At 38.0% G+C, this 22,683-nt stretch overlaps 1 protein-coding gene across 11 annotated transcripts in view; it reads right to left on the bottom strand.

Moving 5' to 3' along the window:
• KIAA1109 (KIAA1109 ortholog) overlaps positions 1-22,683 on the bottom strand; it is a 91,805-nt gene that overhangs the window by 5,617 nt on the left and 63,505 nt on the right. For 3 of the 11 annotated variants that reach the window (XM_017825130.1, XM_017825133.1, XM_017825132.1), the window contains 26 exons: positions 20,729-20,826; positions 20,257-20,442; positions 19,347-19,515; positions 18,649-18,860; positions 17,196-17,394; positions 16,553-16,612; positions 15,077-15,303; positions 14,363-14,566; positions 14,026-14,156; positions 13,407-13,530; positions 12,819-12,928; positions 11,903-11,993; positions 11,437-11,499; positions 9,607-9,851; positions 8,750-8,965; positions 8,281-8,461; positions 7,194-7,386; positions 5,049-5,210; positions 4,795-4,934; positions 3,733-3,934; positions 3,336-3,539; positions 3,040-3,219; positions 2,174-2,311; positions 1,431-1,691; positions 854-1,004; positions 433-590 (listed from right to left, as the gene is read on the bottom strand). In XM_017825130.1, the coding sequence (XP_017680619.1) occupies positions 433-590; positions 854-1,004; positions 1,431-1,691; positions 2,174-2,311; positions 3,040-3,219; positions 3,336-3,539; positions 3,733-3,934; positions 4,795-4,934; positions 5,049-5,210; positions 7,194-7,386; positions 8,281-8,461; positions 8,750-8,965; positions 9,607-9,851; positions 11,437-11,499; positions 11,903-11,993; positions 12,819-12,928; positions 13,407-13,530; positions 14,026-14,156; positions 14,363-14,566; positions 15,077-15,303; positions 16,553-16,612; positions 17,196-17,394; positions 18,649-18,860; positions 19,347-19,515; positions 20,257-20,442; positions 20,729-20,826 (4,305 nt within the window). The remainder of the gene's footprint in view (positions 1-432; positions 591-853; positions 1,005-1,430; positions 1,692-2,173; positions 2,312-3,039; positions 3,220-3,335; positions 3,540-3,732; positions 3,935-4,794; positions 4,935-5,048; positions 5,211-7,193; positions 7,387-8,280; positions 8,462-8,749; positions 8,966-9,606; positions 9,852-11,436; positions 11,500-11,902; positions 11,994-12,818; positions 12,929-13,406; positions 13,531-14,025; positions 14,157-14,362; positions 14,567-15,076; positions 15,304-16,552; positions 16,613-17,195; positions 17,395-18,648; positions 18,861-19,346; positions 19,516-20,256; positions 20,443-20,728; positions 20,827-22,683) is intronic. The other 8 variants (XM_017825135.1, XM_017825136.1, XM_017825131.1 and 5 more) reach the window with 8 other exon arrangements.

The raw sequence follows: 22,683 nt of genomic DNA, 5'->3' as shown, positions 1-22,683 counted from the left end.
TGAGAAAGCACTGTTTTTTTTCTAGATGCATGGGAAGGCCATGACTCTGGTACAGCACCAGAACACCCAGCCCCTTTCCAAAGCCAGTTTGGCATTTACCTGACCATAAGCACTTGTGAAGCTCTAGGAGGAGCTGAACTGCTGTCAAATCCTTGAGCTGCCGTCAAATCCTTGAGCTGCCATCTGTCCAGACAGCTGAAGGGTTGCACAACTAGATAGCGTAATTTTACTGCAACCCTGAGACTGACTTAGCCCTGATCAGAAGGTTAACCCTTCCATTCAAAGTGTGTTCCATAGTCAGAATGCACAAGTAAGAATCCATGATTTTTCCATACTAGCAGGTTCACAAAGTAAGGAACTGTGTATATTCTTTAAGTTTTTCACCTTTATTGGCTGGAGCATACGCTAATACCAGGCAGCTTTCCAACTTACCCACCATCTCCAGGGTATTAACATCTATGGTACCTCCAACCACTCCCCCTCTGGAGTCCAGCTGGGATCTTCCCAAACCCACAGACATGCTAATTTCCCGATCTCGGCTACTTCCCACAGATAGACGACCCTGACTTTTCAAACCACTGGTGGTCCACCTGGAACAGAGGTGAAAATAGACAACAGTTATCCAGGCTGTCAAAAGAGAGACAAAATATTATTTACTGGAAACCAGTAAATAATGTGGTTTAGGATTAAGCATCGACAGTATTCATGAGAGGATTAACAGTTCCGAACTGAAAAAGTTAGGATTTTAAAGCTAAAGATAACAGGCTGTTAACAGTCTGTGGGGAAGATGTTCCTTTGCCCCCCCCAAACAACCCCATCTGTTAAAACATGCCTGATCTTGTTTTATACTTACGTAGTATTGCCCATTACGTTGCTCATATTCATTTGAACATTTAATTGTTTTAGGTTCATAGCAAAAACAACCAGCGTTTCCCATGGTGTTCCTTGCTGGCTTCCAGCTTTATTTGACTTATTAAATGGAGTTGATGTTTTTGAGAGAGCATCTAAACAAAAACAAAAAAGTAGACAAAAATTTACATTATTCCACATGCTAGGAAAATCTGGCAGAATATATCCATAGTGAAGATCACAAAAGGACTGACAAACACCATATTTAAAGAGCACAACAAAACTATGAGTAAGGATAAATGAAAACTAGAGGATTTGCAATATGTGTTGCTTTAGTTGTCACAGATGTTGATTCACTTCACAGATACCAATATGCAATTTTATAGAAAGTAAGCTAACACAGTACACTTTAATTCATTCATTTCAGGCATTTTCCTCTCTCTAAGCCATTGACTCTCCACTCCCAGGCACTGTGGAAAAGAATATTTTCTGACTGCTTTTTACAAAGCAGTGGTGACAATTTTTTTCATACAACTGATAGAAATACTTCAAAAAACCTAAAGAAATCATTGCCTACTCACCTCTCTGAGGCACTGAGGAGTCAGACACACTCCTGGACCTTGTAACAGCTGGAGACTTTAGGCTGTGAGATGCTGTCCCGGGTGACATACTGCTGCTTGCACTGTGTTCACTAAAAACATTAGGTGACTGTGCCATGTGAGTAAAGGAAGCAGACTGGCAGGGCTGCTCCCATGTCCTGCAGTAGGCTTTCCGTGAGGATTCAGGAGAAAGATGCTGGCTGACTCCTTCAATGGAATCTGGTGTTCCAGGACCCGATGCTGCTGGAGGAAAAGCAGCACGTCAAATGCAGAACAACTATTTCATTTTTGACTGACTATACCCTCCCATATAATTAGAAGCATTTGGAGAGTGTTAAAATATATTTAGCTTAATGTAACTAAAGGTTTTCTACTGTCTTCATTAATATATTATAGAATCAGAGAATGGTTTGGGTTGGAAGGGACCTTAAATATCATCTAGTTCCAAGCCTGCCAGAGGCAGGGATGCCATCCACTAGATTAGGTTGCTCAGGGCCCCATCCAACCTGGCCTTGGAATATTCTCTTTAAATTATTCAATGACCTACTTTATAAATTTTTAAATTCTTCCTTCTAGGATTTTCTATTAAACTTCTTCGAGTGACTGTGCATGGAGCCATTTATGATACAATTATATCTAGTCACACACATGATAAGACACAGGTAATAAATGCTTATAAATAACGCATTGCACAAGAAGTTTTTTCATGATAAGCAGTCTCTTACTTGGCAGATTTATTGTTTGATCCCCAAGGAAAAGCCGTCTAGCAATGCTTCTCCTGTACCAAGCCCTGGGAAAGGCCAGAATCTCACTGAGTCGGCGCATGTCGTATTTGAAAGAAGCAGATCCTATATCACAGACAGCTGAAAAACAAAAAGCATATACAGGCAGTTGTAAATTCTCTGTAGTAACAGGTTTTGGTAACCAAGTGTAATTAAAAGGCATTCAATATAGTCAAAATTCTTCTTCACCCAGCAGTTGTCTCTGCTGTAATGCAAAAATAGTTTTCCTGAGGTTTTGCCATTTCTCCAAATCCAATATTAGATACAAATATATTTCATAAATGCAAAAAGGAACCTAAGAACATAAATGATGTCAAGTCCTACTTCTTTTGGATGTGCCTCAGACTCCTCACGTGAGGGCTTCAGTGGCAGATTAATCACAACCATTCAGCTGTTTGCCCAGTAAGTCAGGGGCAGAAAATGAGTAAATAAGTCTTTAAACCCCATTTTTACTTCCTTTAGTATTCAGGAATCTAGCTTGCACTGCAGTTTCATAGGCACCAGGTAGCAAGGGTCACATTAAGTGGGATGGACTGATGTCAGGGATGTGTTTGAGCCAGTCCATTTAGTTACATTAAATGGATCAGGAGGCTAAAAAGGCACACCTGGCAAACAGATACTCCATGCACGATTACATTTAATATATCAATCCCCACCTCACTCATAAAGAGCAAAGATTTTACTACACAACTGCAAGTAGATGGCTCTCAACAAACAGCTACAAAAGCTGCCCGGGGTGAAGTCCATCAGTGGAACAGCGGTTCCCTAATTAGCTGGATAGATGGGATGAAAATGGAAGCAGCATTTACCAGATATGTTTATCAGTGTGGTATCTATCTTGCTGGTAGCTTTGCTCGCAGACTGACTCTCAAAAAAGGAGGAACCTCCTGAGCGCCTTATCCGTGACAGGCTGACTTTCACGAACTCGAGGTTAATGCTCAAAGAATCCTTGCGGCCGGTGACCGAAGTGGGTTCCTCATCCACGTTTCCTAGAAGCAGGAAGGAAAAAAATTTAATCTCCCGTGAGCTTTTGCCATCTCCATCTCAGAAAAGCATGCCAATGTTGAACAAGGTTCGTTGAAGCAAACACCACCGTGCTATGTACCTAAGGCTCCTGATCCGGGGGTTAGCACGGTAACAGCTGACTTTTGTTTTCCAGCTCCATAGGGATGGAAGACGTAAAGGGAGAAGTCGGACATGCAGGCGGTAAAGCTCAGGCCTGAAGAGCTGCTGCTGGAAGTCGTCAGGTCTGACTGACTGCTGCTGTGCCGTGTCCTGCCAAGAGGGCTGCCCAGGCCAGGTGAGGAACCTGAAGTCAATATTTTTTGGCAAAAAATTAGACTTCGAAAGCGTTTTCAAATGTGAAATAATACTTAATGTTAGCAGCAATATTAAACAGACCAAGTACACTTCAAATTATGCCCTTTAGCAGCAATGTAGATGAAATATTCTGGGTATTGATGTGAGCCATAGCAGAGAATCAACATTCCTACACATATTACCTGGTGCTCCAGATTTGCTAACTGAGTTCTTTGAGCCACTCTGTGAAGTACTGCCACCAATGGACACACTTTCTGAGGGGTATGTTGTGCCTAAGGTTTCCAGTTCTCCTCGGTTTGAAGAGAAAACGAGATCCAGGGAAGGCAACTTCAGCATACATTCAACTCTTGATACTGGCAAGCAACTGAACTTGATTTGAGAGGGCTGAAACACAGCAAGAAAATAAAGCATTCATTGAACAAATGTGAAATACTGAAAACATCTCAAACTTGGATTATAACATGCTGTGGATTGATTTTTAAATCTGAGCATATTACAGCCTTTTCAGACTGGCTTTAGAATTAGTAAGGTAATCGCATACAACTTGATATAGATACATTAATTTCACCAGGGCCAACACTCTTGGCCAAATGAGTTTCCAGCTAAAAGCTGAGAGAGGGTACAGATTGTTGTGGCTAATTTTCACAGGCAAAAAAAAAAAAAGTGTTAGAATAGGTTCTTCAATTTGGCAACATAATCAAGTTCATGCCAAGAAAAAGTGCTGTTTGAGCAAAGTGGAAAAATAGCAACGTTCAGATCAAGCTCAAGTGCTCTGAATCACTTCACAGTAGCACTTTTCTCTCTTACACATACAAAAATTCTGGACACATCAAATATTAAGCAGTATGGACGATGCCCCGTAGATCCTAACTGTATATTCCTACATTTTCCACATAAACTGAGAAAATCTGAAATTATTAATTTTGGTTTGCAATGGTACCTATAAACAAAGGATAGAAAGAGTAGCTATGAAAGATACTTTCAAAAAAAGTGCAAAACACAAGGACAAAGTGATGACAAAAAGTACTCAGAGCTTTCATTACTTTTCAAAATAGCTCATTTCTTTGGTCTCCAAGGGACTAAAATATGTCAAAACTCCTATTTTATCATCACACTATACATTAATATCTCAGAAAGGACACTTGAAAATGTATTTTATTTTTTAAAAAGCAAACTTAGAAGCATAGATTATTTTAAAAGCTGTGACTAAAGTTACCAGCCTTAATGTTGAGTTAGAACCTCACCTGAACTCGTACATAAACCACCACATCCACAGGGAAGGACGAATATGCTGATGTTGAGGATGATACTAATGATGTTGTGGACTCTTCTAAGGGATCTTGTATATCAAATTGTCCCATGTCTTCGTCCTGTGAACTGACAGCTTTTAACAAGCACAAGAAGTCATTAGAAAGTGGAATCTAAAGGGAAAAGCAGCTCAGTGCCACCAAGAGATAAAAAAAAGCATAAAGTAGGAGACCACAAATGCTCAACTTACCTGTGTAATTCCTTTCAATGGGTGTAATGGGAATGGTTTCCAGAGCTTTCTCTAGGAAATCCAGTAGGCAGGGGCTGATCACCATCTCCTCTGGCAGGGACTGGAGTGCAACCCACGCATAGAGTTTAGCAGTTTTCACTCCACCACTTCCTTTCCCTTTGGCTGCAACATTTAAAAGATAAATTTGTCTTATTTAATACGACTGAACAACAACTAATAAACATTACAAGAAACTTGATAACTATCAGCTGTTCCCTCTAATTTTCTTTATCACCCGAAGAGACATAAATCAGATCAGTTAGAAAAAATTAAGTTATTAAGTTTTCACTAAGAAAGCTGTGCAAAAAGAACTGTTAGCCTGTAATCCTCAATTGTAGTAATTCCATTGCTCATGTTCTTGACCAAACACTCTGATGTCATTGTCACCACCTCACTTTTTAAAAACTAGCACTGAAAGCTGATACACACAAATCCTCTCCAAATACCCAATGCAAAGTAACCACAGCTGACTGGAAATCAAAGTGGAATTAGGAAAACTAAATGCACAAGTCTGGAAAGAATGTCAGTTTAAACAGAGAAAAATACATCAAAAACCAAAACTGTAAATGGCAACTCTACTATATTTATGCAAAGAATAACTAAAGATTCTAAACCAGCATTTTTAAAGGCTTATACTATAAAAGTATTAAATAGTTCGTATTTTATAATTTTTATAACTTTTAAACTTTTATAAAAGTTTATACTCTGGAACTAGACAGAGTATAAACTAATAAAAAGGTTACTGTCTTGTAAATCTGTGGAAGAGGCTTGAATCCATGCTCACCAAAATATAAATATGCAGAGAAGATATTAGTACCAGCTCCACTACTGTCTCTATGAAATACAGCTATTAGGATCAATAGATATAAATGGAGATATGGATTTTAAATTCTCCAAGAAAAATATCCAAACTACTAATCCAAAACTACTGAAATGGAGCTTAAAAATCCTTTTATTTGTTAAAAAGCAAGCACTGAATTTTCATTCTATGCAAACTATTCTGTCTAGTGCTTTTACTGGAAACCAAAGACAGTAAGACAAGGTGGTTTCCATTCCAGAGAAATGGTTTCCAGAGGAAAAGCACTATTTAATAAAAGTAGTATAAGCAACAATAAATGTGTTTCAAAACAATTCCGAACTAATAAATACTTATAGAAATACATTGCATAAAGAAATAAAGTAATTACAATCCAATCCCTAGGGAGTCATTTATATTATCCTACAAGTGCAATTCCTGTAAGCTCCCCACTAAATGAAGAGCTTACAGCCATAAAACCAGCAAGACTCAGTAACTGGACATGATACGGTAAAAATTCAAAGGCAGAGATTAGAAAGAAGATAGGAAAGTAGAGAACAAAATTGAAGAGTAGTAGTATAAACCATTACACAACATCTGGTAATCATAAAGAAGATGGCCACTTAGAGGAGTAAGAGCTAATGGTTTAACAGCATGGAGAACTGAGGAAGGTGTCCCCATTTCACTGTTCTCTCCCAGCAATTCTGGTGATTTTATAAGACAAAACCCCAACGCACCACCTTTCAGTTATTAATTTTGCCTGCTCATCGAATTCTGACAAATTTTCAGCTTTGTATTTCAAGCCATATCCAAAATGCTGAAGGAGAGAGAAGTGAATGTCTCAGAAATTGGAGGTGCAATCTACATAGCTCTAGATCTGACACGATGTAACGACACGCTCCTGCTTGAGAACAGGAATCACTGAAGATAAAACAGAACTTTTCAGTTTTACAACTCAAGTTCCTCCAAATCATGGTTATATAAGGGCCTGCAAGAGTTTACAGATGTTTAAAATTTGCTTTCCAGCATCATTGTTTTGTTAAATGAGAACAGGGAGAAGGCAGTGACAGGCCATCACGGGGATACGGTGATTATGGCAGAAACATTACTGAGACTGCTTTGGCAAACAAAGTCTAAAAATGCAGCTTTATGAACTGCATTATTGTTTCTGGGATCAGCTTTCTGCAGCCAAAGTTAAGGCTTGATAAACACAGAGCATCAGGTAACGTGCAGCCGGATCCAAAGCCAGTAGATTACACCAAGGAAAGATATACATCCATGACAGATTCGGAAAGTTTGTCTATAAGTACCTGATGGGATGGGTGGGGGTTGGGGAGGAAGTAAGGTGTTAGTCTTGCTGTGGATAGTGCTAGATAAAGGAGGAGATGTGGCAGTGTCTTTCATACCATACAGCTTGGACTCTTTGGAAAGAGTTCTTGGCAAAGAGGATCCTCGGGAAGTGTTTGGCGATTCAGTCTTTAGGGTCTTAGAGTTGTAGTGCAGCTGGAAAGCAAAGAAAGATCAATTTACTTCACACAAAGAACTCAACTTCTATACAGCCATTTGGTGTCACTCCTTCCCTTCAAAATTTATTTGTTCTCATTATTTACACAAATACCATTGTAAGATACATCCACATTCCAATTCATGTCCTACAAATATTAATATCTGAAAATTTAGTACAAAACAAAAAAAATCAGTTAACAAACTCTAGAAAAAAAAATTAACTGAAACACAGAGAACAGGGTAAAGTAATTATTTAGAAGCAATGTCTAAAGCTTGCTTCTCTGCTCTGTTGTGTCTCATGCATCCTGTGCCACCACCTATTTGTTCCTGTGCACACAGCTTTCTTTCTGTTTTACTGCATGGTGGAACTGTTCCACTACTAAACACAGGCATACAGAAATCTGCATTAAAAAAAAAACAATAATAAGATATTTCAAGAGTTCACACCTCTTCTTTGTACGTAATACATTATCAGTGAAAATACATTACATAACAGAAGCTGTAGAGAATGTTTAATTCTTCCTAAATTTGACTAAAAGCAACAGGCAGGACATGAGGTGTAACTGTTATCCCTGAGGACAGCTTGGAATCCTGGAAAATGGACACACAGTCTTTCCATATCAAGAGACTAAAAGTCAAGCTATTTCAAGTGAAGAGCATTTGATTTATGCTCTATTTGAACTGCATGAAGTTTCCATGCAGCAGTGACTGACTTTTCCTGTTTTTACTCCACAGGATTTCAAATCACAAAATACAAGAACATTTCTGTTGAGACCCTTTCTTACTAAGATCTAGAAACAGTGACTGAATAAACAAGGGAGTGTACAGTTTGATGGTGTTTGAGAGAAAACATTGCCATTGCTTCTGGGCTGAGTTACACCCTCCTTTTACCTTTACATCCACCCCTGGAATATAAAACACTGTTGTTTCCACATCACTCGATTTTGTCTGTAGAGATGATGGCACTTTCTTGCCAGCGAGTAAGTGAGTAGTAGATGCATAATTAGTTTGAAATTTCTTCTTTTTGGAAGGAGACTCTTGATCCAAACTTCTGGAACTCCGATCATAGCTCCTAAAAGAAATATCCTCATGTTATTAAAGGAATTTCCCATGCTGTACACAGGCAGAACAATTGCAACTTACGGTGCTGCTATGAGGTGATAAATACTACAAATAAAGTGATGGTAATAAACTAATGCATATTTCTATGTTTTGCAAACAGGTCAGTGATTAGGTGTCATTAATTATCATACAGGTGGCTATAATTTAAATGATGGAAATATCAGAGGAACTCAACAGCTAAAGCAGAATAAAGTACTTACGCCCTGTTCCTCCATAAGGCAACTAACACATTCCCTACCTCCGTAAACTGATGTCATCGTGCTCTTGCTGGAGCATTGTCGGGTGCAGCACACACTTCCCACAATCGATTTCCACCCTGATGTCAAGTTCAAAGTCGATGTTTCTCTCCGTGGTTGTGCCAGTCACGCTCCTGTTGGTGGGTGTTGTTGGCCAGCGCTCGGTGAAGAGCTGCTGGACCGCAGCAAAGCCCGTGGTTTTCTTGCGAGAGGTGCCCCTGCACAGGATCAGAACATGAGCATCACATCTACCTGCACAGCTGGCAGGAGGCCTTCTTGAACTGAGCCCACACTCAGTGTATCAGCTTTCAAAAACTTTCTGGAAAAGGCCTTATCTGATAAAGCAGCAACACGCTGACCCATATCTTCCGTTAACACGTTACATTTGTTAATATTTAGGGTGTTACAAAAAACAGCCTTTCTTGAATTCTCAATCAAAAAACGAAACAAAAATATACCCAGTAATTTGCATATTTGTAAATATTTGCATTGATGCATGCACTTTGTGGAGGTATAATCACTGGATAAAACTGAAAGTTATGCTGTATTTGACTAATCTGTCATTTGGTCCCAATAAAACCTGTTCTGTGCCTCAAAAAAGAACTTCCTAAATTTTTTTATTCTGTTCCAGCGCTCAAAAAATTCTAGCAGTTGCCTCCTTTTCCAATCAGAATTCCTCCTTCCCACACAGTCACCTCTGCTCAACACAACCTCCCCTGACTTCCACATACACGCTGAAGGCAAAATTCGGTATTTCAGCAGCAGCAGATTTTGTAGCTTTAAATGCAATATTTCAAGTTTGAAAGTACACTCAAGTATTTTCTTCACTTCTGTGTTCTTCCTTAGGGCTGTTACTTACGGTGGTTTCTTATAAAAGTATGTCCTCTCTCTTTCATGGTCATCCTCCTTGTCAGAGTCCTCACTGCTGGATGACAAGCTGTCATCCCGGCGTCCTTCTTCAGGCTGGAAGGGAATGCCGGGTGAGAAGCCTACTGGAGTTTTGGGTGAAGCAAATACCGAGCATGAGCCTTCACTAGTAGATGAGTAATGGGAGGGACCATCAATAGTTACAGACAAAAGGTCCATTTCTGTCTCCTCTGGAAACTGATTATAGAAAGACAAAAAGATATTAAATTTTCACAGATAAGATTTCCATTTAGAACACAGTAGATAGATCTGGAAATAAAGAAGCAAGAGTGCTATGAGAAACTCTCACTTTCAAGTTCCTCATAGTAAGGAGAGAGCAGGTAAAGGAATTGCCAGACAGATTATGAAAAAGAAAGCAATGAAAGCTTGGTGGGGAGACGTTTGCCATTGCCCAGTGATTGATCTGGCAGCTGAAGACGTATCATGCTCTTATCAATTCACAGGATCAGAAGGAATGGAAACATTTAATTTAACAAATATTTGACAGAAAAGAACAAAAGACAGCCAAAATCATCATGACTTGCAGAGGGGTGATGCATCCCAGAGTGTTAGTGAGGTGGGAATGCAGGATGCTACACAGAATGTACGGCACCACTCTGCAGCTCTGGGCTGCGCTCCCGGGCACGCTCAGGCCAAATTCCCAAAAGGAGCCTCCTGTCTCTCACATAAAACACGCCAAAAGCACCACACAAGCAATTTTCCAACATTAAATTCTTAAAATGCCAGTGAAAAGTATCTGTAAGTGTTAAACACCAGCACTACCTACACAATGTTACTATAGAGCTACAACAGTCATTGTCTGCAAATGCTAATTAGAGCTCTGCTGAAGAACTGTCCTCATACTGTCAGAAAGATATATTTTTTTGAATATTCAGCATTTGATGCTTCTAAGTGTTTCACAGCATTTTGCTATGTCGAAAAAAACTAAGCAAACTGGGCTTATACATAACAACAGGTAGGAGAGCTTTTATATGTGAATATATTTAAATGTGCAAAGCACATTTCCAGCTTCCATTTCTACCTCTCTCTCAGAAACAGGAATTTATTTCCTAGGACCATGAGGTGAGTTAGAAGGGAGAAAAAGTACATTACTGTCTCTTCAGTTTGGTTTTTTTTTTTTACTTTTTTTTTGGCTTGGTTTTGCCTTCGTTGGTCTGTTTTGTGTTTGGAGTTTGCTTGGTTAAAAAGGAAAAAAAAAATCTTTACTATTTCCCTTGAACAAAAAAACTGTTTTGGAAAGCAGTTAAAAAATTCTACCATCTGTTCTCAGGGTATTAAGTTTTGGCACATTCCCTACTCCCTATTATTTGAAAGTATCTTATTCTGCATTAAATATAGGGATTTCAACAGAAATAAATGTGTGAGATGATGTCCTCCCACCTGGTAATTACTTTGTACTGGTGTTGATTGCTGCAAACTTGGAACACAACGTAACAGATGAAGGCACACACACTAAAATCCTCTTCTAAAGCACATTTCAAGGCTTGACTTAGGTCACTTTACATCAGCCTTGATCAGTGTCCAAGCAAAATCCAAGTAATTCATTTTACAAACAGTTTTATGTCTACATAAGGGTGGAGAAGCACTTTGATTGGTGTTCATCTCATATGTAAAGTAAGCTCCTCTGCTTACTTTACATACTTAAATAATTTGAGATACATTCTGTTTAGCTGAGTGCAAAAGAGATGAAATATTGAAAAGCAGCTCCCTGTGAGATAAATTAGTTCTCTGGCAAAGAATACTTGTTTCTTCTCGGAAATACCTGAAAATACCCTTCCCCTGGACAGCTGGATTGTTGTGCAATCCCCAAAGCTGTTTGATTCAACTTAATTGGAAATGAAAAAAAATACATAAATTAAAACAATTACAATAAACTCCGCCATGCAAAACAACATTTTAAAAATGAGAAAACATAGCAACAAAAAAAGAAAATCAACAATTCAACAATCCATTTTAAACAGTCAGAAGGCCACAGCGAACTAATACCCATTTCCAAAACTCTCCTGATTCAATTAATTTGTAAGTTAAGAAACTAAAATACATCTGTCTTGTCACAAAACAAGTCTATCTTCCAAAAACACATCCATAATTTGAGGCACACACTAATGGAAACACACACACACAAAACCATTCAGGCAACTCGGGTTTCCTTAGATATTCCTGTCTCAGGAACTTGTGACCAACTGGCACAGGGAACATAATTATATGGCATATAAAGTAATTCTTACAGAATCTTGGATGTTGAAGGTCACTCTTGGCCCAGGAGATGCAGCATCTACACGGATATCTGGGAGGTCTTCACTGTCTCCGAGTCGAGAGCTGGAAGCAAAACCAAACCAAAACAGCTTGTTGGGTTTTACTACAGGATTTTAGGGTCATCCAAGCATTTAACAACACAAATAACACTTACAATTTTGTTATGGAACAAAGTATAAAATTTTAATTGAAGCACTTAAAGTATGTGAAATACTGCTGCAGAGGTATTCCAATTCGAAGCAAATTTCTGTTATAGAAAGTTCTATTCTCATAAGTCCAAAGAACTCTAGCACACCTCTCCACCTTTTTAATTTTCAAATCTTTTTACATTTGATACTTAATAATGCAACTTTTAATTCCAAATTTTGACTGCTTCAGCTAGATCTGCAGAGGCAATAAATACTTTACTAGGAGATGTCATTATACAACTACAGTTGGCTCAGCAGCCATTAAATGATGAAACAAAACCAATGCTGGTTACACAGGTGAAGAGATGAAGTGAAAATGATCATTCACACACAAAAAAGCATCTCCCTTCCTTCTTCTCATTAAAACAGGCCTTTTAAAGGCCTGCAAATCAAGTGTAGAAATCAGAATTATTACACTCTACCATTTTTGCTTATATACACTTCCTCAGCATGTCTTGAAAGCAGGATTCTGTAGGAAACCCTAAGTTGTTGTAGAAGTGGAATCTTCTCAGAGGTTTCAAAAAATGGAGAAAAAACTCTTTTTACAACATGCCTGCCTTCCAAAATGACCTCTCCTATCCAGTTCCACCAATTACAGCTGCTGCCTACAGTAAAAGGACTCTTAGAGCTGAAGTCCAATGTTTCCTCTGTTCCCTATGCTGCTGTTGCTATCACAGATCCCAAATTCTCAGCAGCTCACCTTGCTCTGTCCATTCTCTTCAGAGGTGGCCTTCCTGATGCTGAAATACTCTTAGACCGGCTATAGCTGGGTTTGTAGCTGAGACCCCACTTGTCTTTCAAGGAGGCAGCCTAAAACAGAAATAACATTTAAATGCAACAACTGAGAACAAAGAGAAGAACTCTGGAAAGCTAAAATATTATCTTATACAGCTGTGCCAGTAAAGTAAAAAGGTGGGTTTGTCCCCTAATAGCTAAAAATAGTCCCCTAAATAGCTGGATTCATCGGTTCAGCAAGGAATTATTTGTTAATATGTTAAGAGAATGTCTAAATGACATCTTCAAATGCATATTTTCTATTTCTTGTGAGTGTTCCAATAGCCCATTTACATTATACCATCTGTGAAATATCTATTTTCCTATCATTATTATTATAAGGGAGAAAAACCTTTCCTTGCCCCTCCTACAGGTAAAGATGGTGCTGAACTATTTGATGCTTTTAAACTTCCTTTTCCATTACTAACATTTTCCTTGCTTTAATCAACATGCAGAAAAAGAAACATTCAACACAAGGGCTACAATATTTTTAAAGTTAATTAATCCTGCTCACCCTCATGCTGGATCTACGGAGCTTTTTCCGAACATCCCGGCGGATATCGTTCACAGCCACCGACTCCAGCTGCTGATAGCGCTGGATTTCTTGATTTATAGTTCCTTCACTTGCCCCTAATTTTCTGGACATAAATCATGGTTGAGTTATCTTACCAGCCATTTAAAAATCTGTGTTGTAACAATGCTTGCCCTGAGACTTATCCAATTTTCTCATTTATTTCAGCAGTTACTTATGACCAGTGTCAAATAGAGCTGCAGTAGTATTAGAATAAATGTTTAATCTAAAATACAAAGTTGAGATACAACTGCCCTTTGAATGGTGACAGCAATTTCATTACAAGTACAAGCAGTAAAACATGTCTCCTCTTCAATATTTAACATGTAATGACCAAGCTCTGTATTCTCATCCCAGACAGATCCATATATAATAACTCTGTCTGGGGGAAAGGGGAAATAAACCCCAAGCCCAACAAACCATGCCTGTGGAAAACTATTAATAACATTCACAGAAGTTCAGGTGAAATCTGGGACCTTTAAAATATTTTTTTCTTCAGGGCTTTCTCAATTATAGCAGAGGAGATTAAAACAGCATGTCCAAGAAGCAAAAACCAACTTACTTTAAGTCATCAATAACTTTAGCTTGCTCATTGAGTTCTCTAATATCCACCAAACGTTTCATGAATTTCCTTCCTCGCTGTTCTCCAGTCTGGATACTGGAAGGTCCCTGCCGTCGGTGATCCACAATCTCCTGTTTAAAATAAATGTCTAATTAACACCTTCATCAAAAATGGGCCATGAGTACGATTTAACAATTGGCAAAGTGAATTTCACACCTCGAAATTTGGACCAGTGCATGCAAAAGAATCAGCTTCATCTCAAAAGGATTGGATTGGATTTTTTTCCAGTGATCCAAAGCCCATCATTCAGTTAAGACACACTGTAGCTACTACATACATGTCCCCACGAGCAGGACCTGCCTGCTTTCATATGTGATCTGCTAGACTGGAGAAAATCCCGCTTCGCTGACCCCAAAAGATATTCTACAGGAACAGAGTATCGGTGGTTTGGGGGGCTCAAGCCCAGCAGGTGATTTACAATCCGCTGCCCAAATGTTAGCTTGGGTGCCTCTCCATACAAGGAAACTCCTCCACCTGATTTCTAAACAACAAACAGGAACATTAGTGCTCTGGGATGATGTTTTCACTGCTGGCAGGCAAGAGACACGTAAGATACACATTAAGGAATATCTGATTAAACGTTTTGTTGTGAAACCAAAAGGCAAGATCAGCAGCATACTGTGTACAAGTACCAAAACAGATTTTTTTTTTAATTTGCTCATGTCAGTAATTTACTCCCCTGTGAAGAAAACCTATATCCAGCCACAACTTTTACAATTCAGGCACCTGAAGTTATGTGCTGTGTCTCCGTATTTTCAAATCCAGATCAGTGTTTCCACAGAACATCAGTAGAAACATGATCTGTGATTTCTTGCCTTTGAAATAAGGAGTAAGAGAACACAGACACACATTTTTGATTTGCAACAAGACTTAAATGAGCCACAAGGAGTAACACGCCAGACTCGGGGCAAGACTAAGATCTCTCCGTTTGACTGAAGACTTCATCACACCTTTTCCAATTAGTGGCACTTATTTTGGTTGATTCACTTACTGCATGTATGGTGGGAGACATAGTGTCAACCTCATCCTCGTCTGAAAGGTCAGCTATGTTTACAGAGTTGAGGTCAGCAATGTCATCAATATCCTCCTCTCCTGTCAATGTCGTGAGGGTGTTGCCCAAAGCGTTCAGTCTTTTCCCAATGTTTGGATCCATGTGGACATCAATACCACACATCTTCCACAGCACATTCAGTGTCCAGGTTCCAGCACTACTACTTTCTGGGGGGGGGGGAAAAGAATAAAAAAAATTAACCACTTTTTCCTCTTTTAAAAAGTCCCTCATACTGAATTATGTATTAATTAGCTAAGACAGTGTTTGTCAGTTACAAAGAACTGTCTTTTCTGCCTGTTCTGAGAAAAACATATTCCACAAGTAAAACACTTGCTGGAAATACTTCCCAGCTCTGAAGTTAGTCTTCCTTTAGCAAGTGAAACATATACACAGGCAGAACTAATGAAAATACATTCCCTTCAGCCAAGCTGATGACAAGGAGAGACCACCTCCAACTTATTGCAGCCAAATTACTATTCCAAAACAGAATTTCCAACAGCAGGAAACATAAAAGATACCTTTCTGCATGTACAAATGCTGACCTATTTATTCACGTCTTGAACAAAGATGCAGGAAGATTTTTTATGTGTAATGTGCCTGCTGAATATCCTGTCTTCCCAGGATTTTTCTAACAAGGGCCACCTTTCAGCATCAAAATACAGAACTTGCTTTAAGCAGAACTACAAAAGATACTGGTTTCCTTTCTAAATGGATTCAGCTTGTTTGTCATCATTCACAACTCCATGTGAGGTAATTTTTTAATTTTTGGAGCACGTGTTTCATTTTTTTTTTTTCCCCTCAGCACAAAAAAAGCAAGTGGGGGACAAGGAGCAAAACTACAGGGGCAGGAGACACTGCAGATTGGGCAAAGAGATAAAGAAAGAAGCAGCAGGTATGGTGACCAATATAGAGATTTCCAGCTATTTTTGAGGCCTCTGGAGAATGTCCAAACTACTCAGACTGGGAAGAGAGGGAGTTTGGGAAAAATAGAGGCCTTCTCTGGGAGAGGTGAGGGAGGAATGGGAGCTCAGGGTGCAAAGTCTCAGCACTAGAAGGACTGGAAGATTTAGCAGTCTCTAGGACAGGAAGCAATAGGACAACATTACTGTTATTGCAACTATTGCTGATTTTTCTCCCACCAAGGAACAATCACATCTACACTGTGTCTTTTCCTGCAGGTAAAAATCTGAAGCCAGTGTTGCTGATGTGACTCAAAACCTACAACAGCTTGGAAATGTCACACAGATGAAAACATTGAGGATTTTACCGGAAAAACAAGACACTAAGCAAAACAAAACAAAATAAAAAAAAACCCAAACCACCAATTAAATTAAAACACAGTTAAAGGACTCAAACTTCATATTTTATGAATGTTTTATTTATGTAGGACTTGATTTATTAAAAAAGGCATATTACCTGCTGCAGCTTGTCCTGTTGTCCTAGAACATACCTCATAGGTACCGTCTGGCACAACACCTACATGAAGGATACAAAGCAGAAACACTGGTTAGGGAGGCAGTAAAAGTAGTTTTAGACCAGCCCTTCCAAATCCCACCCTCAGTTTCTTGCCCTCTATAATTAAAGCATGAATGGTGTTGGATTGGAGATTTAGTTTGAATTCCCACTGAATGACTTTTCTTATTTAGTGAAGTGAATCTACTTGGTAACATCCAAGTTTATATCAACTTCATACTGCATAAAAATTCTAGAATTTTCACTGTAATGAAAGACAGATATGTATAAAAATCTATAATAATCTGTATTAAACTATTAAAAACTTAGTGGGATCTTATGAAATTATATAAAAGCAACACATCCAACTCTTCCAAAGTCACCCAGACAGAACTTAAATTATTACAATGAGATATAAAGCAACAAAGTTTATTAATAAAGGAAAACAAAGGAATACAAGTTGTTAGATCCATATTATTTTGCTTTCAGAAAGCCTTTTCTTTAAGTTTTTTTGGGAAAGTTCAGAAGTTTTTAAAGTCAAAGGGAAGGGTAAAAGTGGATTTGTATCTGAAATAGTACTGTCCAGTATGAAATCACACCCACTTACATGCATTCATGACGAGATCTCCTCTTATTTCTGGTTTCCAGTCGTCCCAACTTGTCTCAAAGCCATCAGCAAAGCGGATACAGAAGTTTTTAAAATGCCCTTTGCTAACTAAAGACTCTGAGGAGCAGGCAGTGATTAACGTGCTCTCAATAGTCAGGACTAAAGCAGAGCCAGTGTCAAGATCTGCGGTGTGGTTAGACTGGAAAAGAAAACCACAGGGAGAATTCACTGGTCAGTGCCATGTCAAAGGGATACTGCACATGTATTAAATGACATTTATCTTTCCATACTGGAAACCTGATCCCCTGTTTCTATCTCCATAAGGCCCATGACCACAGAACACAGGATCCATTCTTTTCTCCATGAAGAGTCACACATGAGCTGATTAACAATGACAAAAAGTAGCTTTAATTTTTATGTGATTTGTTTTGTGCTTGTTTTGATATCTACAATTACATACAGTCTTAAATACACAGGTTGACTCATTCTTTTCCATCCTTGTATATGAAGATCCATTAATAAGACAGAACATATTTCACATAATTTACTATCATTTGTAACACATAAGAGCATAAAGAGCCATTGGCTTTGTCCACAGTTGCCAGATAGAACATTCACAATCAAAATGCTATGTCATTGTGACTTCCAGGTTCTTGGTCTCTTTACTCCTTCACATTTCTATGTATTGTGACCATTTCCCTCTACGTCATTAAAATGATTCATTTCTGTTCTGGAATTATTCCCCATTAAGAATATTCCCAGTTCAATGTTCCCTTACAGAACAATTTGCATTAACACACTGCACAATGCACTGTGTAGCCATTACTTTAATAGAGAAATTATATTAAAGGTAACTGCACACTAAATAATACACAATCCAGTGTAACATATTAGACTTACCATGTACTACAATAACACAATTGTTGTCAATGACTGCATTTTAAATATCTTTTCTAACCCAGTCTGAGTTCCTAAATAAAACTGTTTGAAAAACAGATATATATATATAAAATAGTTATTCACACTCTATTTCCTTGTTTTAATTAAACAATCAAACAAAGGAGTCAAAACATCATGTTAAAGCCAAGTTTTCAGAGTTTCTTTATCTATAATCATATGAAAAAGAAAGGATTCATTGGAATTTGTGATGGCAGCATTCAAGAAATATATTCCACTGAAACATTTTCAAGGACTTTCCAAAGTGCTCAGCTCATATATAGTATAAACAAGAATCCATGACATTACCCCAAATTGAAAACAATTAAACCAATTGAAACACACATAAGCTAATTCTTCTATAAACAAGAAGAATTACAAGCCATGCCACTAGTCCACTTATCAGTCTATGTCTATTGTATTGGTGTGAAGAAAAATTACATTTATGGACATAAAAGCCATGTACCACATAGAAATAGATATTTTAACAGACTTCTGATAGGTCAATTTTGCTTACCTGAGGAGTGTTTGTGATGGGCAGGCAAATTCCTAAGTCATTGACAGTCAGCTGAAGGAACAGGGTCCCAAAAGCCTGTGCAGAGGTTTGTTGGATTCCAGGCAACATATCTACTACTTCTTTTGTGGCCATGTGAATATCTTTATGTAAAGCCATTCTCTGTTCATTCCAGTTGTCATAAGCAGCCTTGTAGTTCAGCCAAAACAGCACAGCTTGAGGAGGAAACAAGAAATGTTTCATTGAAATCAACACATAGAAAAAAAATAACGCACATTGACCAGTAAAGTTGTGGGGGTTTTAAATTTTTTTTCAGCTTCTCCATTACTTTAAGATAGTGGATGTATAACAATGGACAGACACTCATTCAGGATGCAGTGATCAGGCTCGTGCTGCAAAGGACAAGATGGATAAATCTGATGATTTACCATTGAAACTGAAATACAGAAAGTGCTGTTGCTTTAAGCATTATTCCTTTGTGAAGATTTACAACTACCTCCAAACCATCTGCAAACTAATCACCTCAGCAAGTAGAATTTTTAATGTTTGGAATTATCAACCTGTTGGCATAGAGTAGATCTCCCAAACTTCTCAGCTACTTAACACTTTGACTTAACATAAAATACGAGTTTTGAATAATCAAGAAAAAGAAAATCTTCTTTAGTATGAGGACAAATCTGTAGCAATTGTCTCTTCAATACCTCTATCAAAGGCCACAGGCTGAGCAAAGACAATTGGCCTGTTCAGAGTAATGAGCACAGCTTCTCTGTCTGATGAGCCACTGATTTCTTCTCTTAGAGCATTTCTTAATCCAATCCTTGTCTTGAAATAGGCAACTTGATGAAAATCTGAGCCAGCTTCTTCATAAACCTTAAATGTTCAAAAAAATGGGATGAGGGAAAGGTTTGCAGTAGGGAGGGGACAGGGAATTGGAAAAAAGAAATAATGAAAACAGCAAGTTAAGATCTCTCTTTTCCCCTTTTTCTCCTCTAACCAGGAGAAGGCTATTTGAGGATATTCAATATTCTTGCATTAAAGTCTAATCACAGTGTTATTTTCCTTATTTATCATAAACTGTTAACTAAAATAATTGTTTATATATCCAGATCCTCTACTGTGACAGTTGATTTATAGGTTTTAAGATTTCTATTTGTTTCTAGGCATCGCAAAATACTTCATATCAGAGAACCAGTGATTCTAGGTAACAGCAGGTTTAGGAATACAAGAAGTACAACTGTCAAACCAAGACAGACAAACTAGGTCAAAATGTAGGTCTAGCCATGTTTGGGTCTTCTCTGATCTTATTATTTCATTCAAATACCCTAAAAATAAAAACAATATCAACAAAAATTTTGAGTTGGACTCAGCAGAAAGGTTATTACTGCTATAAAGGGCTAATAAGTTCTAAGATATTAATAGTATGGGGGAAAAAAGCAAAACAACACCTCCATACTTGACTCCTTCCATCTTTTATGCATGTACACATTTGATACCCACTCCACAGCCAGATCAGGTAAGAACCAGCAGTGTAAAACAGCTCTTGGCTTGGTTATGTATTTTTTTAATCCCACACTACTAAGAACACCACATGCAAAGATGTTGAGCCCTGACCTGATGTTTAACAATCTGTCCTAGTGCCAGATTTAAATCCACCTGGCACTTCCCAAACAGTTTGAGGTAGCTGCTGCTTCCAGGCATTGCTTTGGTTTGCAGTCTGTTTGAGAGCTCAAGTTCAATCAGTCCAGTTTCAAATCTCACAGCGCGCATGGAGGGAGTTGTGGCTGTCACTTGAATTCCCTAAGGAATAAGGAAGGTACAAAGTTATCAGCATCTGGTTCAGGGACATAAAGAGAAGGAAAATAAAACAAACCACCAACAAAACCAATAAAAACCCTTTTCCACTGTGCAGCAGTAAAAAGAGGACATAATCATTTTTCCCATTTGAAAAGATTACAGGAACCAAACTTAAGGTCTTTAGGTCTTTTTCTTCATGCAGAGTATTCCTGATTCAATAAACTTTGAGATAAACACCCAAAAGCCACTAATAGCATCTAGGGCCACTGTTTTGTCATCATAAGATTACCTTAAACTGTAGGCTCAAGGAGTAAAGAAGAATTTTTGGTTTGTCTCCATCTGTTGTGCCATCATGTTCATTCCAAAGAGGTATCGGCTGCTCCCCTCCTGTACACGTTAAATATACACTTTCAGAGTTTTAACAAATAAAACATTTTAAAACCAATAGATACAAAAGGTGAAAGTGAATGAAGCCTCATTTTAAACAGTGATTAGCTGAAGATTTATACAAACAAATGAAGGTTGAATGGAAGACATCAGTGCAGATTCATCTTCTTACGTACAATTAATAGCTCTCTACTAAGAAGGAAGGCAGAGAGAGTCATGTTCCTTCCTCCTGGGAAACTTTCCACAGGAAGGCTCAAAGCCTGTAAGGAGTAACACCTAGTTTTCAAAAATATATTATCTGTCCCCTGCACCAATGTATTCCTAATTATCTGACAATAAAAATTGAACACTTGACTATAAATACTATGCAAACTGCATGAAAAGAAGAACCGAAATTATATCAGTATTTTCCAATGAGAGGAGGAAAGAGTATTCTGCAGTTATTTTATTTCTGTGTTTAATTCCTCATCCTGGCACATTTCATCCCAAGTTAGGTATCCCCACAGGCCCTAACTTGAAGGAGGAATCCTGGTTTTAATTCTTCCTGAGATGTGATCTATATTCCATCTTAGTTTATAGGACGAGCTTGCTGCTGGAAAAAGCCAAGCCATTAATTCTCTCCATACATGCCAATTCTTCTAATTACAGTTATTTGGTGGTAAGAATAGGCAGTTAAATCATGAATTAAAAAAACCCCCAAACAACAACAGTAAATTTTTATCACTCAATTTTCTATCTGGATAATTTTCTTCTTTTAATCAACACTGCCTTCAAGATGCAATTACTATGGACTGCTCTTTCATTAACTAGCTTTCAATCTGTGCAACTTCACCTTAAATAACTGGTACTTATTCAGTTTTTATATAAGGATAATATGCAAACAATATTTTAGTGCAACATAAACCAGAATTAGAAACACCACTGTAGTATATTACACTAATTGGTATTTTCAAGTCACGTCAATTATTTTGCTCCATGGCAGAAGGACAAAGCTGTTTTCTGCCCCCATTCTTCTGCATCCAGCACCCAACTCATGGATTGCTGATTCCTGGTGAGTTCCTCCAACATGGAAGGTAACAGTCACATTTCAAAAACCATCAGGCTGCTACTTGCCACACAAATTTACAGTCCAGAAAACCGAAGAACAAGCAATGGTAATAAATTCCTCACATAAAAACACAGGATAAAAATACAGGGGAGATCAAACTTCAGAGACCAAGAAATGTAGTAAAATCTAATATAGGGCTCATGGTTTACCACTGTATGTTCCTCCATAAAAAATATTCTAATAGAATAATGACAGCTGATGAGGGTTTATTCTTCCCCTAAGCATTTTCTTACTACCCAATACTAATATATTTTGAAGGAAACAAACATCAGGGTGTTTAAAATTTGTTTCTTCTTGTCCTTCAGGGACTCTGACATTTTCCATTTCTTCCACTGCATCTTTTAACTGCCTTAAGGGCACATCATCTAAATCTGCATATTTTTTATTACACGTGTATACATGAATATAAATACATATATAGATATATATGAAAGGAGGTAGATGTACACACACTCCTTTCACTTAGATACCACTTTTTTAGCATTTCTTTCCTCACAATGTTTCCAACTATTGATGAATCTTTCCACTAAAAATTAGCTGTATTTCTGTAACAGCCTTTTAGGGTAACTCAAAAATGAGTTCCAATCAAACAAAGCTGAATGAAGTGAATACAGAAAGTAACCCAGCCAAGGTCATGTCATGGATAGAGACAGAGACTAGTGTCCAGAATGCCAAATTATCCTGCTTCCCAATAAAAAGTCTTGTTTATGACAGAACTAGAATAATTTCCAGAGCCTCTGTTATTATTT

Source organism: Lepidothrix coronata, unplaced genomic scaffold (assembly GCF_001604755.1).
Source record: "Lepidothrix coronata isolate B3197 unplaced genomic scaffold, Lepidothrix_coronata-1.0 Scaffold116, whole genome shotgun sequence".
Classification (NCBI taxonomy): domain Eukaryota; kingdom Metazoa; phylum Chordata; class Aves; order Passeriformes; family Pipridae; genus Lepidothrix; species Lepidothrix coronata.
This window is presented reverse-complemented; position numbering and strand designations above follow the sequence as displayed.